Genomic DNA, 20,088 nt, shown 5'->3' with positions numbered 1-20,088 from the left:
CTTCTACATATAAGATGTTTTGTGTCACCATCCTGGTATTTTAATTAATTTTATCTGATGTTTTAATGATGTACTTTACTGGGCCCTGAGCCCATTTGTAGGAAGGGTGAGTTATAAATTGATGATGATGATAATGATGACAATGATAAAAATGAAAAGACCCAAAAGAAAATGCTGTAGGATGGTGAGGAGCTAGTATCTATGGGAACCTTAAGAGTGGTCTTGTGGGAACCAGAGTTCAAGTGATGGGTAAAGAAGATGGTTGCACCAGTAATTGTGTGCTCTGTAGATCCAGGTGGGTAGCCATGTTGGTCTGAAGCAGTAGAACGAATTTTGAGTCCAGTCTGTGCTCCATAGTTTGGTCTGATTCTATTGATGCTTCAGAGTCAATTTTAATTTCTGCTCTCAGGTGTCCTGTCAACATTCACATTACCATTTGAACTTCTGGTGACATGGCCTGAAGATAGGCTGACTGAAAATGGTGGCTACTACATGCCAAGAGAGCCATGAGAATGGGCCCTTGCTGAGATTGTATTGAGCTCTAGTAAAGAAGTCTGGATCCTAAGCAACAGGATCAGAGTTGCACTAGAAGGCAACTTCCCTGCATCTCCTCTCTTCCTATAACTTTCTTTGGACCCAAAAGTCATGGTCCTTTGGGGGTGTTGGCCCAAAGGAACTGTGTGAGGGGCAAGCTGGAAGTCAGCAGGAGAGGGAAACTGGCACAATCACCTTCCCCTCCTCCAAATGGCAAAGCCATTCTGTCAAAGGGGTTGTTGCTTCTGCACCAGCTGAGGGTCATCATAGGATCCAAGTCAATGTCTTTTGGAAATAGCAGGAAATTGCGAAGACGCTATGCCCAATTATTGAGACCAGCATTGTCAAAGTACAGCATTATTAAGATCGTTTTCTTTCACATATCACTAATTAAATGCACAAATATAAGTGGGTCAGGGAGAGGTGAGCATCATACATTTCATGAACATATGAAGTAGCGTTTCTTTTCACAAAATAATGAGCCAACTCTTCATTATTTTTAAGCTCTCTCTTATACATAAGGTAAATGGTGACTTTCATTCAGAATTTTCAAAAAGTATTGATTTTTCCCCAATAGATAAATGTATGTCTCAACAGATAAAAGCAAGAAACCTAACTGGCTAAACATCTTTAATCAGCTGAAAGCCCTAATTTATCTATATCCCATTAGAGAAAAGAGACAGGCTCTGTGGATGAGCAAAAATATTACTAATAGGCATAGATGAAAGCTTAATGAGGCACTACACCTCAGAGCTCTGCAAGAAACTATATTCAGATTTTCTGGGGAGAGGGGGGAGCTGTTCTAAAATCTAAAAGCAAACACCAAAAATCATGCATGCGCAGAGTATTTCTGGACAAAACAATTCATTTCACTCCTCTATTGTGCTGGGGAGGTGGAATGGAGTTTTTGTATATAGTTTGTTTGCCCTAGGATGGCTACTGTTGTCCTGCTTCTCCATAGCATCATGGTGTTTTCATGGACTTCCTGGGTTTCCCTAATATGTTGTTAGGCTGCGATCACACACACTAAATAATGCATTTTCAATCCATTTTCAGTGCACTTTTCAACTGGATTTTGCCAGTTCACACAGTAAAATCCAGTTGGAAAGTGGACTGAAAGTGCATTATTTAGTGTGTGTGATTGCAGCCTAATCTTTGGTAAATTTGTTTTACTGTGATGTTCTGGGAAAAATCAAAGCAAAGCTGAGATGGCTGCTGTGTGGTTGGGAAGTCCAAATTTTCCTAGTCTCACATACATCAGCTTTTTGAGGCATTCTTTATTTAAACCAGCAATTGATATAATGGTATATCAGTACATCAGTTATCCAAAAAGCCCTTCCCACCCCGACAACGGCTATTGGATGGCCAGCACAAGAAATGAGGCACGGAAAATAAGGAGAAACCCTAGAAAACCACTGTCATGTTCAAAGATCTTTGTCACATTGCTCTGCTATGCTGTATTAAGGAAGGGCACAGGCAAAGGCAGAAGCCTTTAGAGCAGGGGTCCCCAACCACAGGGCTGTGGACCGGTACCAGGCAGTGGCCTGCTAGCAACTGGGCCGTGGACTCTGGAGCGAGGTAGAGCAGCCTCAGACTAAAGAGGCGGCACGGCCTTGCTCCATGGCTGCTGCCTTGCAGGGGAGGCAGCCTCAGAGCAAGATCACACTGCCTCTTTCATCCTCCAGGTTCCAGGCTGGCAGAAGGGGCAGTGCTGCTGTGACCTTAGCCTACCCCTCATTTATAGACCTCCACCAATCAGCTGATTGGCAGGGGTCTTTAAATAAGAGGGGGAGGCAAAAACAGCCCCAGTCTCCCCCCCCCCCCCATTTAAAGACCCCCATGGGGGACAGGGATGTAGTGTGGATGGGGGGGGGCAGCCTAGGGTGGCAAAACCCCCAGCACCACCTTCCCCACCGGCCTGTGGAAAAATTGTCTTCCACAAAACTGGTCCCTGGTGCGAAAAAGATCGGGGGCCCCTGCTTTAAAGGACATTGCTGCAGACTCAGCAGCCAAGTGAATTCTCAGCCAGTGAGGAGAAGCACAAGGCATCGGGGAGCTGAGGAGAATGAGGCAGGGAGCTCTATTACCTATAAACCCCAGCCACACCCACCCTCAAAGTAAATCCAGTAGTGGTTGTGGAAGAGCAGAGTGATTATGATGACTGAATAATCCACTTAACAATTTCCCACGAAGTAACATTATTCGGAAAAATCCACTGAGCCTGCATTGATGGACACTAGAATTATTGTCTTCCTTTTTACGCGGATCTTTAAAAAGCAGGTTTCACGCTGCCATATTTTTTTGCTACACAGGCTTAATGGCTCTGTCCCAAGTGGAGGAAAGGTGCCCAGTCTGACATGCTGCTTTCCTCACTACTAGAGGATCAGTGTACAAATGTGACAGATGTATCTGTGCATGTGCTCACACCAAAGAACAGGCAAAACCCAGTGGGTACGTGTTACTGAACATAATGGCTTGGATGCCACAGAGAGTTTCCACTCATGGAAGGATTTGTGAGCCCTCATGGTATAGTAGTACTGTATTGCTGGAAAAAGGTATCTTCTAGGGTCCTGTAGAGTATGGTACTGGACTTAAGCTGTGGGAGATCCAGGTTCCAATTCCTCACTGTGGCATAGAAACTCACTGGGTAACTTTGAGCCACTAGTTGATATTTCCTGAAAAAACTTATCCTTCATACGTACCTTCAAATTATCTTTAAGACCTGCCAGTTCATCATTTGGCTTCTTAATCTCTTCCATGGAGGCTTCAGTTAACAAAGCCATTAACTCCATGAAGCATTTATTTAAAATAGCAAACCATTTACGTAGTTTTAAAACATTCATTTTGAAGATGTTTTCCTGGGCCGTTCTCGCTCTGCAAGTCCTACAATATTCTTGAAGGGCTCCCGCCTGCATGTGAGACTATTCTCATTTTTTTTAAAAAAAGATTTAAATGTTATATTTATCCCAAAATATCTGAATAATCACTGGTCTTAATGGAATTAAGTATCTGGAGAAAATATAAATGTTTAAATCTTTTAAAAGTGAGCAGGCTCACATGCAGGGACCCTTCAAGAATGCTGTAGGAATTGCAGAATCCTCGAAGGTCCAGAAGTAAGAAAGGATCTAGGGATGTTCCCTCAAAATGGATGAGAAACACTCAGGGGTAACTTTCCCTGTAGACACTGAAGTGTTTGCCAGCATTGTCTGAAGATAATTCTTTAGAAATCTTTGTGTGTACTAGGAAATATTACATCAAAAGCTTCATGAATTGTAGCACTAGAAGAGTAATTCATGCAGTACAATATCCATGGTAGGTATGACTGCCAGACCAGTGAGAATGAGAATTGTGGGACATAAAAACGGGTAAGACTTCACCACCACTAATGAAGCGCTTCTCTGCTGTGAAACATGCTGAGAAGGAGCTCAAATTGTGGATAATGGAGAAAGTATCAGCCTCAGGATTTCAGCTTCCCCAAGAACTCTCAAGACGAGAGAGCCATTTTGGATTTTTACTCTGAAGGATCCTATGGGTCTGAATGAGCGATTGGATGGTGGTATTCTGATATCTTTATAGTCCTAAATTTAGGTTTTTGTGTTAGCCCTTATATTATAAAAAAACATAACTGTTTCTAGTTTTTGCTGTGGGGTATACGCCTTTAATTTACTTGGTTTGGTTTCAATGAACTGAACAATAATTTTACTTAAAAATACCCCTTTACTTAAAAATACAGAATTGCTAAATGTGCAAGCCCAGGTGTCATGGCTACTGTCGAGATACAAATGATCGTGTCACCCTCTCAGAGGCAAAATTCATAGGCACAATAATAAAATATACGAGAAATAATTTTTTGTTCTAACATCTACTTAAGGCAATAGCTGTATGAGCAGCACTAGATAGCTAGAATTTACTCGGTCTGGTGGTTACCTACAGCTAATACAGGTGTTCCTGTAGAGATCATTAAGAGTAATTACCAACACACAGCTGCGTTAGTGTTTTTGCTGAACTTGGGGTTTGGAAAGAAAGGCCTTTTAGAGCCATACATTTCCCCATGTATCTGTATATATGTTTAAGTTTGATTTTTTAATCAATTTTATTGGATTATGTATTAATTTTTTGCAGGATATTATATAGAGTGGTCTGGTGGTTGTTGTTTATTCACCCTTTCTCTTGTTGAGGCAACTTGGTTCATTATATATAATGCTTCCAGGATGAGGTTAATAATTGATTTCATTTGCTTATTATTTCAAGTTTGGAAATATATACATAATGTATTTAATTCCCTCCCCCCATCTATCTTTTAGGTTTTCATATGTCATACAGGCCACCTGTGGCCCTTTGTTTATTATGCGTTCATTGTGATGTTTTATCCCTGTGTGTTGCTATATATTTTACGACCAGTTAGGAAGATGACTGTCAAAATACACCTGGTATTTTTTTATGTTTTATAAATAAGTTGGTATTTTGTATTTACTTAAACATGTACACTATTGTTATTATTTCTGCTTTTGAAATGCACATAAGTTTTGTTTGCTTTGGATGATGAATCCATAAGGTCAGGAATAATGTTCACAATCTTTTTACACTACACTTCAAATGTATTTTTATATGGTATTGTTTCTCTGCTTTTTGCTTTTTCTTGGTCATTCCTGTTTTGTCCAATTGAATTTGGGCCATTTACACTCTTTCTGCTAAGTGCATCTCACAGGGATTGTTGTGAGGCTAAAATGGAGACAGAGAGAATGATTTTGCAAGCCCCTTTGAGTCCTCAACTGGGGTGAAAAGCAGGGTATAAATTTCTAAATAATAAATTTCCATTAGCAAGGGCAGGACTTTGGACTGACAGAAATGCCTCCAGTGCTGGAAATGGTCCATGGGATCCAAGCCAATATATCCTCTCTGAAATGTTACACCTTAGTATTTGCGTACTGATGACAGTTATTGTGGACTATACTTTTTCCATATTTTTGTTACAGTCTTAAAGCCATTTTCTCAGCAAAATCTCACATTTCTTGTACAATGACCATGTTTAATCCTGCTTATGATTTAAGCCATTTGATGTTCTCCATTTGAACAGAAGCTCAAGAGCAAACAACATAAAGGATGGATGCAACAACAAAGAATGCTCTTAATCCATTCTGAATAAACCACTGGGTCCTGCAAAGCACTGATCTTGGGAGCACATTGACACAAAAATTGGCTAATGTTCCAATATTTTCCCTCTCAGTAAGTACAATGAGAGGTTTTGCAGAAATACAACAGCTTCTGATCCCTCTCAAACTAGGCATGACGTGATGCAGACATATGTCCACTGCACAATCTGCTTCTGATATGTACAAAAAGTCTGACAATATTTGTATTCCTCTTTCTGATTGTGCTTGCTGGTAGTAGTAAAAAAATCTTTCCTGCTCTCAGCAGCTTGATGTTTTGATTGCTAAAAATGGTTTTATTGCTTTTTATTGTTGGAGTGGGTTTTTTCCATTGTATTAGTTGCTTTGAATCTTGGAAATGTAGGGAAAATGTTTAAATAAAAATATAAATACTACAGATATTGTCACTTTTGTTGTTGGTTACCAATGCTTCTTTTCTCTCCCCTAACCAGATACTAGTGTGGATCCTATGGAATGTTTCCACTGAAAGAAGGATTTCTGCTTGACTTTCTCACTTCCCCCTTCTTTTTGCAGCCCCAAATGCCCAGTGAAATGCTGTTTCTGGGGTTCCCATCCCTCAGGAGCTACATTTTGGGCTGTAGCAGGAGGGGGAGCTGAGAACATAATGAACCATAGGTGAAAATCCATCTGCAAAAAATGCTTTGTGAGAACTACCCCACTGTCTGGAAGGTAAGAATGAGGAAGGGAAATGCTTCATGGTCAGTTGCTGAACAATTGCCAGATGTATTCTTTTGCTGTTTGTGCATAGTTGACATGTGCTGTTTATTAGGTCCACATAAGTAGCCATGTCGGTCTCAAGCAACAGAACAGAGAGAGAGTCCAGTCGCACCTTTAAGACCAACTAAGTTTTATTAAAGGTGTAAGCTTTCACATGCAGGCACACTTTGTCAGACAATGAAATGGAATACAGTGAACAGTACTACATATAGGCAGTGGGCAGTAAGTTAGCACTGTTTTGCATGCTAACACACTACCATGAAATTGAACTCTCACTCTGTTCATGTTCTGTTTTTTACCATTCTTCCCCCCACCCCGCTCCTTTTCAGTGAAAAGTTCTAGTGGATATATGGTACTTCAATTGATGGAAACGGTTCCAAGCAGAATAGAGAGTAAGTATTACTGTTAACTACTAGCGCAGGTCAAGCTGCATGGCATGTGAGTTGAAAGTGAACCTGTATTTCAGTGAAAGAGCAAACAAAGTGTACTATATGAAATGAATACTGTTTTCCCAGGGAACGGGCTGTAACTTAATACCAGCAATAAAGTCAGATATGTGCCTGCCTGCAGCTCTCAGAAGATAAGCGCAAGATTGGGTTGCAACATCATGGCCTGGGGAATGTTCTTCTTACTCTTCTCTTTAAATCAGCCTGCTGAATAGTTCTAGTGATCTCAAAAGCTTGCACAATGTTTTGTGTCTATTTGGTTAGTCTTACAAAAAGATATGAAGCCGATTTTGTCATTGTTTTGGGATTTTGTGTCTCCATCAGGAAGAAAAGGCCTGGCACACCGTAGATGTCCACATCTGGATACACCAGACTGCCAGTTAGAGGCAATCAGATTTTTTTTGTTTCTTTGTAGCATTTCATAGAATCATAGAGTTGGAAGGGACCTCCAGGGTCATCTAGTCCAACCCCCTGCACAATGCAGGAAACTCACAAACACCTCCCCCTAAATCCAAAGGATCAGCATTGCTGTCAGATGGCCATCTAGCCTCTCTTTAAAAACCTCCAAGGAAGGCGAGCCCACCATCTCCCAAGGAAGCCTGTTCCACTGAGGAACTGCTCTATTTTCACTACTCCATAAAGGGAAGGAAGCTGTACAAAGCATATTAAATGGGGAGAGGAAGGCTTCAGAAAGCACTTTGATACATTCTATCAGAAGGGCAGCTATTTGACACCACTGCTTCCATCAAAGAAAATTTTGTAAAGCAGCTACGGGCATTTCCATCAACATTTGTTAGGCGTTATAAGATTGACTCAGTTGCCTTAGTTGATGTGTCCTTTCAGTGTACGCAGCTGCAGGAGGTGCTGCAGCACTTTTTGATTGGCAGCCAGTGCACCTAAGATGGGAATACTATTTTTAGACATCCCATTAAACATCTCCTTTTCCTCTGGATGAAAATGGAACATTTGACTACTATGAGGAGATCGTCACAGCTGTCAACCAAGGACTGTTGTGTTTTCTACCATTTAAATCTTAGTTCTACACTTACCTGCTTCCTGCAAACATCTGCACATAGTTAAACTGATTATGCCTCTGGTATGGAAATGTAATTTGTTCCAGATTTTCAATGAATTCTTTTCCACTGTAGTTAGTTATGTGTTCCATCAGTCTTCAAACTTCCTGAGAAGGAGGAGGAGGTTCTCCTCCTGATAGTCCCAGAAAGTTGCTCTTAATCCTAACAGGATCTTGTCAGATCTTGGAAGTTAAGAAGGGTTGACTGTGGTTAGTACTTGGTTAGAAGACCTCCTTGTAATACCCAGTCTGGAGGACTGGGCAGGATTTATTCAGCCATCTGAATACCCTCCAGAGCTTGACATGACTTCCAGGTGCATACACACACACACACACACACACACACAAACCTAAAATATACAAAAATACAAAAAAAAGTCTTCCTCTGACCAATGAAAAAACTGAATGTAAAAGAACCCAAACATGTAATTCACCATAAAAGAAAAGGGATGAGAGTCCAACGTATGTTAAAATTAGAGTCAGAATGCTTCATGGCCTAAGGCTGTCTGGCCTCTCCACTAAATATTCAATTTTACCTAGAAGCAAACTCCACTGACATCAATGGCACTGTATAAATGCCTCCAGGTCTGTGCCTTTAATGTTTGTTCAGAATCCTTACATAGACCATGACCCTAAGTAAACTTATTTATTAATAGTTCCACTGGCATCAGTAAGTACCCTGAGAATGGAATCACTGGGTTTCTATAAAGTCAATAAATTAAAGCTAGTCCATTCAAAAGAGCTTTTATTTACTATGGTTTTTCTAAGAAAGAGGATAAAATATATTGCAATGCACTCTCAATAAGATGTTCATTCATAAAAGTATTTAATAGCAGGCTAGGGCACTTATATTAATAGTGCTGAATATAATGTGATATAGCACATCTGTTATTCAAAGACCATAAGAGCAATAGAGTCCAAGATCACCTCTCCCCTTAGGCTAGAATATGCCAAAGGTAATCAGCATTGTTTCTTGTATGCATCACTTTTTCATTAAAACTAAATAAGTAGTTCATTCCAAAAATAGCAGGAGGTGATCACCTAATTACAGCCCAATATTGTAAGACTCACAGGAGGTGAATCATTTGCAGTTGGCTGCTTTTGCATCCTAAAAGGATTCTCTGAACTCTTCATTTAGTTACACTGGGACATAGATGTGTGTGTATTAACTTAATATGCATTAAAGTAATTTTTACACTCAAATAGTGATTCCAGCATAATGGCTTCAGGGGTGGATGTATTTTACACACACACACACTATATATATATATATACACACACACACTATATATATATATTGTGTGTAAAATACACCCACCCCTTAAGCCATATATATATATATATATATATATATATATATATATATATATATATATATATATATATATATATATATATATATATATATATATATATCCATTATACTGGAATTACTATTTGAGTGTAAAATTTAAGTTAATGCTGTGCTTGTTTTGCAAAATAATGCTTTTAGATTCCCCAGGTTAAAGCTTATATTCAGCTCTTATTTTTGCTTCTGTAAAAGACAGGAAAGAGAAAAAATGGGAGAATTATAATGTGTAAATTAAAACAAACAAAAAGGTCCAACAATATGAAGCACTCTATATGAATTATGAAGATAAATTTCAGCATAACTCTTTCTTCTCCATTGTTATCTCTGACTCATGACTACTGAACCACAGATTACATTTTCCCTAATTGCAACAGTTCTTCACTTTATAGAATGGAGTAGAATAACAGCAAAGACTCTCCCTTTCTTAGCTTTGCACAGAAGTAACCAAAGTCCAGGAAGGTGATTTTTTTATAAAGTTAGTTTAAAAAATGAGAATGGTGGGTTGCATTTATCTATTAAACTTATATTCCACCCTACTCTGCAAGTGGGCCCAGGGCAGCTCATAGCATATAAAAACAATAAACAAAATTAAAAAAAAAACAGATTTAAAACAGTCAAACAAGGTGACAATTAAAACAACAACTCCAAGGCAATCCATAATGCCTCCTGCAGATGTTAGTCAGATAATAAATTACAATGAGCAAAAGGCCGATACGTTTGAATGTCCGCTGCCTTAACTAAAGGCCCAGCGAAACAGCTCTGTTTTATAGGCCGTATGGAATGGTAGTAGGGTTGCCAAGTCCAATTCAAGAAATATCTGGGGACTTTGGGGTGGAGCCAGGAGACTTTGGGGGTGGAGCCAGGAGACATTAGGGGTGGAGCCAAGATCAAGGCTGTGACACGCATAATTGAACTCTAAAGGGAGTTCTGGCCATCACATTTAAAGGGACAGCACACCTTTTCAATGCCTTCCTTCCATAGGAAATAATGAAGGATAGGGGCACCTTCTTTTGGGGCTCATAGAATTGGACCCCCTGGTCCAATCTTTTTGAAACTTGGGGGGTATTTTGGGGAGAGGCACTAGATGCTATACTGAAAATTTGGTGCCTCTACCCCAAAAAACAGCTCCCCCCCAGAGCCCCAGATACCCGCAGATCAATTCTCCATGATTTTCTATGGGGATAAATCTCCATAGGGAATAACAGAGTTCCCAGCAGACATTTCCCTCCCCTCCCCCCGCTTTCTGACGACCCTGAAGCGGGGGGAGGGCTTCCAAACCGGGAGATCCCCTGCCCCCACCTGGGGATTGGCAACCCTAAATGGTAGTAAGTCCCGCAGGGCCCTTACCTCAGGTGGAAGCATGTTCCACCAGGCTGGGGTCAGGGCAGAAAAGGCTAAGTGGACATCTTTTGGGGCAAGAACTACCAGTAGATGTTGATCTGCAGAGCACAAAGCTCTCAGAGAAGCATACAGGGAGAGATGGTCTTGTAGTTATGTTGGTCCCTGGCTGCATAGGGCTTTAAAGGTCAGTACCATAACCTTGAACCAGATCTGATACTCAATTGGCAGCCAGTGCAGTTGGCGTAGCACCTGAATGAGCGCCTGCACAGACATCAGTGCTTTATGCACACATAACACTTTCTTTGTATGGCCAACAGACCAGTGGTGTAGATTTTTCTCTTAAGTTGGGATAAGAACTTAGAAGTAAAAAAGTGGTGCATATCAAATGCTGAGTTTCTTCTGTAAATGTTTCACATTTAACTTTAAAATACTTCCTGTTTATTCTCCCTTAATTTTTACTCTTATTGAAAAAGTGCAATCAAAGCCAACGGATTAAACCCCCTGATGACACTAGTGAATGAAGAAGATAAACTAATTCAAGTCATAAACAGAGAGGAAACTGTTTAATTTGATATCTGCCTTCAGTACCAAAGCTATTATTTCACGTTTGCTGGAAGCAAGCCATTCTTATTCACCCAAGGGAAGCAGGCAGGTTGTTACAGGCTGCTTTACAAGCACTGAAATTTCCCTTACATTCTCTTCAATTTGTCTCCTAGTATTTATCTTTACTATTTAGTGCCTCCCGTGGGCCTGAAATGCCAGAAGGATCCATACTCCTACCTGCTCACACTGATAAAGCACAGTGGGTGCTAGCTGATGGCTGTTGCTGCCCTGGACCACTGATTCTGCCACCAGCTGTGCACTTACAGCAATCCAAATTCTAATAGTCAAATCAATGCAGCGGGGCAGCAGAATAGCAGAGCATAGGATCTGGCTACATGTAACAACATCCTGCATATTCCTTGTACATGGAATATCATTATGAATGTTATAGTTTCATAATGAATTATCTAATTGCATTAAGATACGTCACTATAGCAGCATCCTAAGAGTTTCAGTCGTCTAAATCCACCAACGTCAATGGATTTAGAGTGCTGTAATTCTATTTGGATTGCACTTTTAGTCATATTAGTTTTGTTATGCCCATAAAGATTGTTGTTGTTAATCAGTATCGACCCTTCCCTCACAAAGATATACGGAAAAAGGTATATCTCTGAGAGGGAACCACTAAAGACTTACTTTAAAAAATTAAGTTAGGGATTCAGAGAACTTGCTTAAACAATCATCATAACACTACAGCAATATATCCATATTTTAGAACCTTAAAAAATGACACAGAAATCACTCATGGGGGGAGGGGGAGTGGTTAACGATGATGACAATCCAATCAGTGAAAGTGGGCTGGAGGTTGGTGGGACCAAAGAAATAGGTAGAAACATTAAACACTAGGAGAAAACTGGCTTAAAATCAGCTTCCAGAAAAAGATCAGGGTAAAAGTAGTCAAAGAAAGAAAGAAAGAAAGAAGAAAGAAAGAAAGAAAGAAAGAAAGAAAGAAGAAGAAGGAAGGAAGAAAGAAAGAAAGAAAGAAAGGAAGGAAGGAAGGAAGGAAGGAAGGAAGGAAGGAAGGAAGGAAGGAAGGAAGGAAGGAAGGAAGGAAGGAAGGAAGGAAGGAAGAAGGAGAGAGACGAGGGAAAGAATGACAGAGACAGAGAAAGATGGCCAGAAAGAAAGACAGAAAGACAGCCAGAAAGAAAGAAAGAGAGAGAAAAAGAGAGAAAGATGGAAAGACAGGAGAAAAGACTGACTGACAGAAAGGGTGTGTGTGGAAAATAATGCAAATAGGGTTGCCTTCCAGCTCCCTTCCAGACGTTTGAAATTGACCTGGGATGGGGAGGGAGGGAGGAGGAGGGGGGACAACTAGGCATTTGCCTCCCCCCTCCCCCATGTCGCACCAAGTTTGCCACCCCTCCTCCTCCCTCCCTTCCCCACCCAGGTCAATTTCAATGTCCGGAAGGGAGTTGCTCGACCCGCCCCCCTCCCATCACCTGATCCTTGGGGGAAACTGCGCTGAGCTCACTCAGCCCGGGCAGGCCAAGTGGCAGCAGGGAACCAGCCCTGTCCTGAAAGGCTCTGCTGCTGCAGCCAGTAGAGCTGAAGCCCCCCATCACTGCCGCCCCCCCCCCCCCCGTGGAATCAGAGGGACACCGCAAGGAGGCTCGGGAAGCTTTGGCTTGGGAAGCTTCGGCAGGGCTGGGCTGCTTTGAATTGTGCTGAAGGAAGTGAGGGAGGGGCAAAACTCCTCCTCCTCCAGCCTGCTTTTCCAACAATGTCAAAGTGGGTAGGGCCTCTGAGCTTCCTCTGATCACGCGGGTGGAGGAGGAGGAGGGGGGAAGGAGCACAGCGCTGGGAAAAGGAAGGAAGGGGACAGGCGGTGGCAGCAGCCGAGCCTCATCGTGCTTTGGGGGGGCATGACTGAATGGCTTGTTGCCGGGCTGCAAGGGCAGGGGGCGGTGGCAGTGTGGGGGGGAGGGTTGTCAGAAGGGAGGGAGTGGTGGCCCGGTTGCAAACAGGCCCTGGACCGGGACCGGGACTGGTCCCCATTCCGGGGTTTGGGAACCCCTGCTATAGAGTTTGAAAAAAAGTATTGTTTGAAGGTGATGGTTCACCTTTCCTGTCAAGTGACTGCTGGTGTGAAAAATTAAACAGCCTTCTGCTTACATAAAAATGATGAACCCTCAAACTCACAGTTAAGAGGCGTTTTTAAGAAGATCTATCTGATCTTAAGTTCTGTCATCTTAATTTATCTTCAGATGCTGTCAGTTTAGTAATAAGGGTTTAAAGTAAAGATCTACAATGCTCAGGCAAAATTCTCATAGGCTATGGAGAGTGATACTATTATTTTAATAAGAAGTTACTGAGAAATTGAACACAGTTGTGAACTCAATCCTGTTACCTGGAAATGAGAAACATGCACATAGTTTTTAGTAGTCACTAGGCACAGCACGTGCCCTCAATTTATTAGGTCACATGTGTTTCCACTCTCCTAAGAGTTTCCTAATATTTTGGGAGTGTGCTTTGGTCCTACTGCAAATACCTACTCATTCAAAGTCAGACTTTGTCTATAAATGTGTCTTCTTATTACTAATAATACTAGCACTTAAGTACTTTACTGCAAAAAACAGAAATGATGGTCAAAATAAGATGTGACCCATTAAAATACGCAATCTTATTATGAAAATCTGAATATACTTAAAATAAGGAACTATTTTGTAAAGAAATGAAATTTATGGAATCTAAAAGTTAAAAATGCCTTAGTTTTCTACAAGCAAAATTACAACTATATCAAATACCTGACAAATATGTAGACTGATGCATTCTGTACTATCCAGTAAACTACTTGTGGGTATATGTGTCTCAGTGGTTTAAGGGAGAGGTGAAAAAGTGAATCACAAGAGAAAAATCAAATCCAATGTACAACAGAGTGCACACAACCCCTAAGAGGCCACGAAAGCCCTGCATATTCCTCTCATGAAGAATAGGTGCAGAAATGCATCTTGGATTTAAAAGCTGTATGTGTCTATAACACACTCACTGTCTTTAGAAGCATTTTATTCATTCTGAAAGAACATATTTCACAGGCATTGTTTTTTCCAGCAGTCTCCAAACTTTCCAATTTTTCCAAGAGAAAACTAGGAGGGGGAGGTCTCAGGTGGAAAAAATGTTATTTTTCTGTGGTTCTCCCCCCCCCCCAAACCTTCACATTTTTGCTGCAAAGTGACACTCTTTTCTTTACATCAATTAAATCTACACTATAAAGTGATGCTGATTTAACTGTAATTAATCACCAACACACCCTGAATATTATACATCATGAAGGGTACAAGGTGTCATGAAATGATACTTAATCTCAGTTATCTGTGTAAAAGCTTACAACTTTACAAAATAAATGTTAGGTTTGTGCCTTGGGAATTCTCAGAAAGAGGTTAACGTAAAACCACTTTCCCACAAGTTTTTCAATCTAGCTTTCACTCTGTCTTGCAAACAGGTTATTTTAATAGGTGTAGTCCAGTGAACCAAAGACCTTGCCTGAGGGAGATACTGCAAAATACATTTTTAATAAGTTTGGTTCAGGCTATTTTTAAAGTCTTAGGATCCTAATTAAGCTCAGTACTGCTGAGTGGGGGAGGGGCTCCTGACACCCCCCCAATTTCCCAAACCAGAACAATTCCGGTGGAGAGTTATGTGCATAACTTTGGAGCTGCCCTGAGGTTACAGTCTTCAGCCAAATCAGGCCCCTGCAGCCTTTATAAACAATGCTCCTTAGCAGAGAAAGCAAGTTGGGTCTAGGGAACCAAGATCCAACTCATTAAAAATATGTGTAGTTTGACTCTGAAACTGCCAAGTTGCACATAATTTACTGACATCAACAAGAAATTTAGCTGGTATTTTTTCACTAGGTAGGATGAGGGAGGTCTAGTGGACTTCGTAGGACAATCTCTGCCATTCTTGGAGTGATGAAGAATAAAAAGATTTGGGAATCCTTTTGGAGGAAAGAGTCAGACCTCAAAGTGAATGAGACCAACAAAATGGCAGAAGAACAGAACCTGAACAGAAACCTATCATGCTTAAAATTATTCTGCCTCCTTCTTGATTCACCATAAGTCTTAGACTCAGAGTGAGAGGGTGTATGTATTACTGATTTTATTTTCCTTTGCTCTGATGTTGTTAGTCAGCTGTTGTTCAGTTGCATATTTTTCCATTTTTGTAAACCAGTGACTACTTATACAAGTACACTGATATTTTTTCTTTTTTCCTGAAACTGTTATTATGATGCTTAGTCTGCACCCACACAAAAGCCTTCCTTGGTTCACGTTTACCATGATACAAAAAGAAGGCAGGGAGATGCTTGCTTGAATCTGAATTTGCAAGGTGTCCCCTATATCTACGGTGGTGTGGAAGTAAAAGGGTAATTCTTACTTTGAAGACACGTATCTTAAGAGACAAAGAGTGTCTTAATTCCAGGTTAGTAGACAAGCACACCTCCAACTCTTAGCTTGCTCATAGCAACAAAAATGGAATTGCACTGCTAAAACCATGAGTGGTAGGATGAGAAGCCTGGAGGATTTGTTTTGCTGCACAAAGAATTTTGGAAAAATATCTTGACATCTTCCTAATAGTACCTATTTCCCATTAACTACATGGATTTTCCTAAAGCAAACTGCAGTATAAATATCTTTATTAAGAGTATCTACAAAAAAAGAGGGAACAGAAGGGAGACTACACAAAAGTAGTAACCCAATAACAATATATCACTGAAAAGTATTAACACACACACACACACACACATATAAAATCCTATATGTTCAAAGACAATATAATGTTCCATAACTATGCCTCCTGTGTGAGAAATGTTGAGAAATAATGTTCCATAACTATGCCTCCTGTGTGTTCCTGTGCATTCCAGCAGAATGCCAGCTAATTTTTGGTATATTCACAGAGCTTCTAATTTCATTCAGAAGGTATACCAAGACCATTCTAATATGTAATTTCTTATTCAATCTGATACTTTCAGAGATAGGGATTTGTTAATTTTTAGAAGATGCTCAGAAGGCTCTAGAGAAACAAGGCATGTTTATAATTTGAGAAATTAGTGTCATCTGATGACATGGCATCTGTGATCTAACCTTAATTTATTTGGCTCACACTGCAGTCTTGTTTATAGATGCAAAATTTAAGTCTCAATGATTTCAGTGATGCTTACTCCCAAGTAAGAATGCACAGGACCGCACCCTAAACCTAGAGAACTCCAGTTTCCCAAAGGGCATTCTATTTTCAAAAAGTTTTTTTTTTCAAGAAGGCTTTAACGGCATACACATCCTAACAACATAAACATATGTGAGTGGAATTTTTTTCCTGAATACCCAATACACTCACACTTCATTTCAATTGATTTCCTCCCTCAAAAATCAGAAGACTAATGAAAAGGCAAAGCAAGGAGGAGAATCAAATGCAACTAAACAAATTAGGACAAGTAAAATGTATACCACAAAATAGAGAGAACTCAAAAATGCATCAATTTGTGGTACTGTGGTTTGAAATTTCTGTAAATAATGCCAAATATGTGCAAATAAGGCACTCTTAGACACATATAAATAGTTCTGACATGGAGGCAAACAGCAAGGAATCCTGACACGCTTTTTTGAAATAGTGATGTATCAGGCTTGTCAAACACATCCCAGCTTGCATTTGCCAGTAGTTTCCATGGATGAACAGGATTCCTGCCTATGGAATGAAACTTCTTCACCACCACCATCCCGCTGGAAGTCAAGCTGCCCTAGGGAGGTTTGAGGGGGCAGGGACATGTAAAATCACGTGGCTCAGATAGCATGTCACTTCCAGTGCAAACCCAAAAACGATGCTATTGAGTTAGGGCAACAATGTAGGAATCAACTGAAAATCTAAGCTGCTGCCCCTTAAATGCTCTTTCTGAGGAACTGGGAACCCCCAGGAACAGCAGGAGGGGAGCAGCTAGAGGTTTGCAGCTGGAGAGAGAAAATCTTCCAACAAATCCAAGGCCTTCCTTAGCTACCAAAAGCAAAAGAAGCAGCAATAGTTAGTGAAGTTGCTATAGTAAATAGATGACTGAACTGAAAGCAAGCTTAAAAAACAAAACTATGATAAAAGAAAGAAAAGAACTGAGACAATGGCCAGTATATAGAATACTGTGTGAGATCCATCAGAACTAAATTAGTACCTCTATAATGACATTTACTTTAATGTGAAAGAAACAGAAGCCAACGCATTCATCAGGGACAGTCAGAACATAAAGAAAAGATGAAGTGTCAACCTCCCCAACTTTCTCATGCAATTTTTCAGCAACAGACTGAACTGGTGGTAATGGGAAAAAAATGGGGGGGTTTGTATGTATTAGATACAGAGTTAAGTAAAATTTGCTTTCAACTCTTATGTACTTACCCGATCTTCTTCTGCTCTGAGATCTGGCATGGTACTAATACAGAGACTAACTGCAGTGATGGCAACAAATGATACAGATATAAAAGCAAAGATCTTTCCTGGGATCCCCGAATGAGGATTCTCCACCATATCCCTGAGCCTTCTCATGCACAAACTCAAACGGCTGCTGTCCTCGAAGGCACACTGTGGTTCTTCATTAACTATCAGCTCCCCTTCGAACAATGCGGCCTCAGCCATCTCCTCCTCTTTCTGTCGCAGTCTTCTCTTGCAGCACCACTCCAAATGTTCTTCTTCTATCCCCCAGTAAATCAATTCATCTTGGAAAGACAGAGCACACATTTCCCTGAGGAGTCTTAGCTTCCCGGCTGTTAAAAAAGTCATGATGGTCCTGAAGGCACAAGGATTGCGGTCGAAGAAAAACTCATTGCAACTGACATCATAATCATCACAGATGTCCATGATTTCATCATAGTTGCTGCAAAATTTCAGTTTTCCAAGCCTGGTTAAGGGACAATTGTCCAGTGTGGTCCAGGGAATCTTGTACTTGATGCCACCTACATTGATAATCACATATCTTGTTTGATCCTCTCGATGGGCTAAGCAACACAAGTCTTCCCTAGGATGCAGAAGTCTTGCTTTTTTGTAGAATAATCCTTTCTTGGGTTGCACTTCGCAAAATGTGTCCAAGTTGTTGTAAGAGTACGAGGTGAACTCGGGATCTGCATTCCCAGGGAGAAGTGCCATTTCCTGATACATCTGTTACATTCATGGGGGTGCCCAGCCTAATCAAGGAAATAGAAGATTCTTGCTTTCCGAGGGATTTGAAAGACCAGCCTAAAAAAGGGATAGAACAAGAGTGTTAGAATTTTTTATAAAGGCAAAATAAAACTCTTCTTCATTTGCTGACTCACTTCAATTTTTGTTTCTCTTTTGAGACTCTTCCCACTTTGCTATTGTCTCCCACTTCTCCTGCAGGAAAGGAGCAGGATTACAGACTTCTCCATCTTCTGCAAATACAGCTCAGTGTAACCAAAAAAAGGCCATGGTGTATTATTTGTAACAGAGCTTAACGCTCATCAGCATGGGAAGGTCTCTCAAGATGTTATCCATAAGAAACAGAAACTCTGATACAGCTGACAAAGTTTAGGATTTGGGAAATACTTTGTTTCCTTTCCTCATATATACACTTTCTTCATCTCTTCATATATGCCAAGGACAGGAGTTAGATCAGTTACTCCTAACAATTTAATGGACTTTTATTCTTCTTTGGGAGGGAGGTATTTCTTTTGTGTGTGTGTACATGCCTGGAAGTCATGGCTGCCTTCTGGCGACCCCTAGTGGGGATGGGAAGCAAAGCCATTCAGAGAGGTAGTTTATTATTGCCTGCCCTGGCCTCCCAACTGCTGGTATTTAGGAAGGTCTTCCATGCAAGTATTTGCTATGTTAGGCCCTGCTTAGCTTCCAAGATCTCACTTGCCTGGGCTGTCCAGGTCAAAGAGACTTTTATTCTTCTGATATATAGTAACTTAGTTAAGAGGAGGCACATTAAATTTTGGAGTATTACCAGATATCTGTGTACCTTGGTATTAATACAGGGACTGGTATAATAATCAAACTATAGGTTGGAAGTTCTCATTCCAGCTGTTTGCATATCTTATTTTACACCACACCTTTACATTGTAAGCCATACTACATACAGATAGATTTGATACAGGAACCATGCTATTAGAGACGGCAATGGATGTTTCCCTCTCCAGCAATTAGCAGCAGATCCACCCCTGTGCTGTATATGTTTGAAATGCTGGGCACATCTCATTATTGTAACCCAAGTTTGCCCAATGAAGATGTTGTAAAGGCTGAAAGTTTGTTTGCCATTTCAATTTACAATGTATTAATATACACAAGCAAAAACTGATCATCCTCCCAACCTAGAAATAGTAGTTATAATATAAGCTTTAAAGCAGAAATGTTTTCCGTTTCAGTGTTCTTGTGCGATGACCTGGAAGGGAGCTGGCTCTCAGGTTGGGTGCAGGGTGAAAAAGAACGCTCCAAAATTTGTGGCAGGAAGGGATTGCTGCCACCAGCTGGAGGAATTTCCTTTAATCAAACCCCGACTATACCGGTCTTCTTGGGGCAGAACCTTGGACAGTGGTCCCTGAGCACTCAGGTGAGAAAAAGAGGAGGAACATCTGGGAGGGAACTCCCTTCCTTACTTTTTATGGTAGCTTGAATGACCATAAGCATTTGCTAAGCTCAAAAGGAAAAAAAAGAAAGAAACCCTATCTGTTATGAAGGGGAAAAGGATGAAGGGGTAATGGTTGGATTAGGTGCACATACAATCTGTAAGTCAACTAGAACCACAAAAGCAAAAGGTGAGGAAAAATAAAAGCATACAACACATGAGCAAGGAAGATTGTAACTGATTTCTCACTAGGCTTGTTCCAGTCTGGGAGCCCTCCCTCACCCCCGCGTACTTCTGAT

At 40.7% G+C, this 20,088-nt stretch overlaps 1 protein-coding gene across 1 annotated transcript in view; it reads right to left on the bottom strand.

Moving 5' to 3' along the window:
• KCNG2 (potassium voltage-gated channel modifier subfamily G member 2) overlaps positions 1 to 18,437 on the bottom strand; it is a 28,522-nt gene extending 10,085 nt beyond the window's left edge. Inside the window, exon 1 of the mRNA XM_060244100.1 lies at positions 17,608 to 18,437. Coding sequence (XP_060100083.1) covers positions 17,608 to 18,363 — 756 coding nt within the window. The 5' untranslated portion in view covers positions 18,364 to 18,437. The remainder of the gene's footprint in view (positions 1 to 17,607) is intronic.
• Positions 18,438 to 20,088: the final 1,651 nt, after the last annotated feature.

Source organism: Heteronotia binoei, chromosome 7 (assembly GCF_032191835.1).
Source record: "Heteronotia binoei isolate CCM8104 ecotype False Entrance Well chromosome 7, APGP_CSIRO_Hbin_v1, whole genome shotgun sequence".
Classification (NCBI taxonomy): Eukaryota; Metazoa; Chordata; class Lepidosauria; order Squamata; family Gekkonidae; genus Heteronotia; species Heteronotia binoei.
This window is presented reverse-complemented; position numbering and strand designations above follow the sequence as displayed.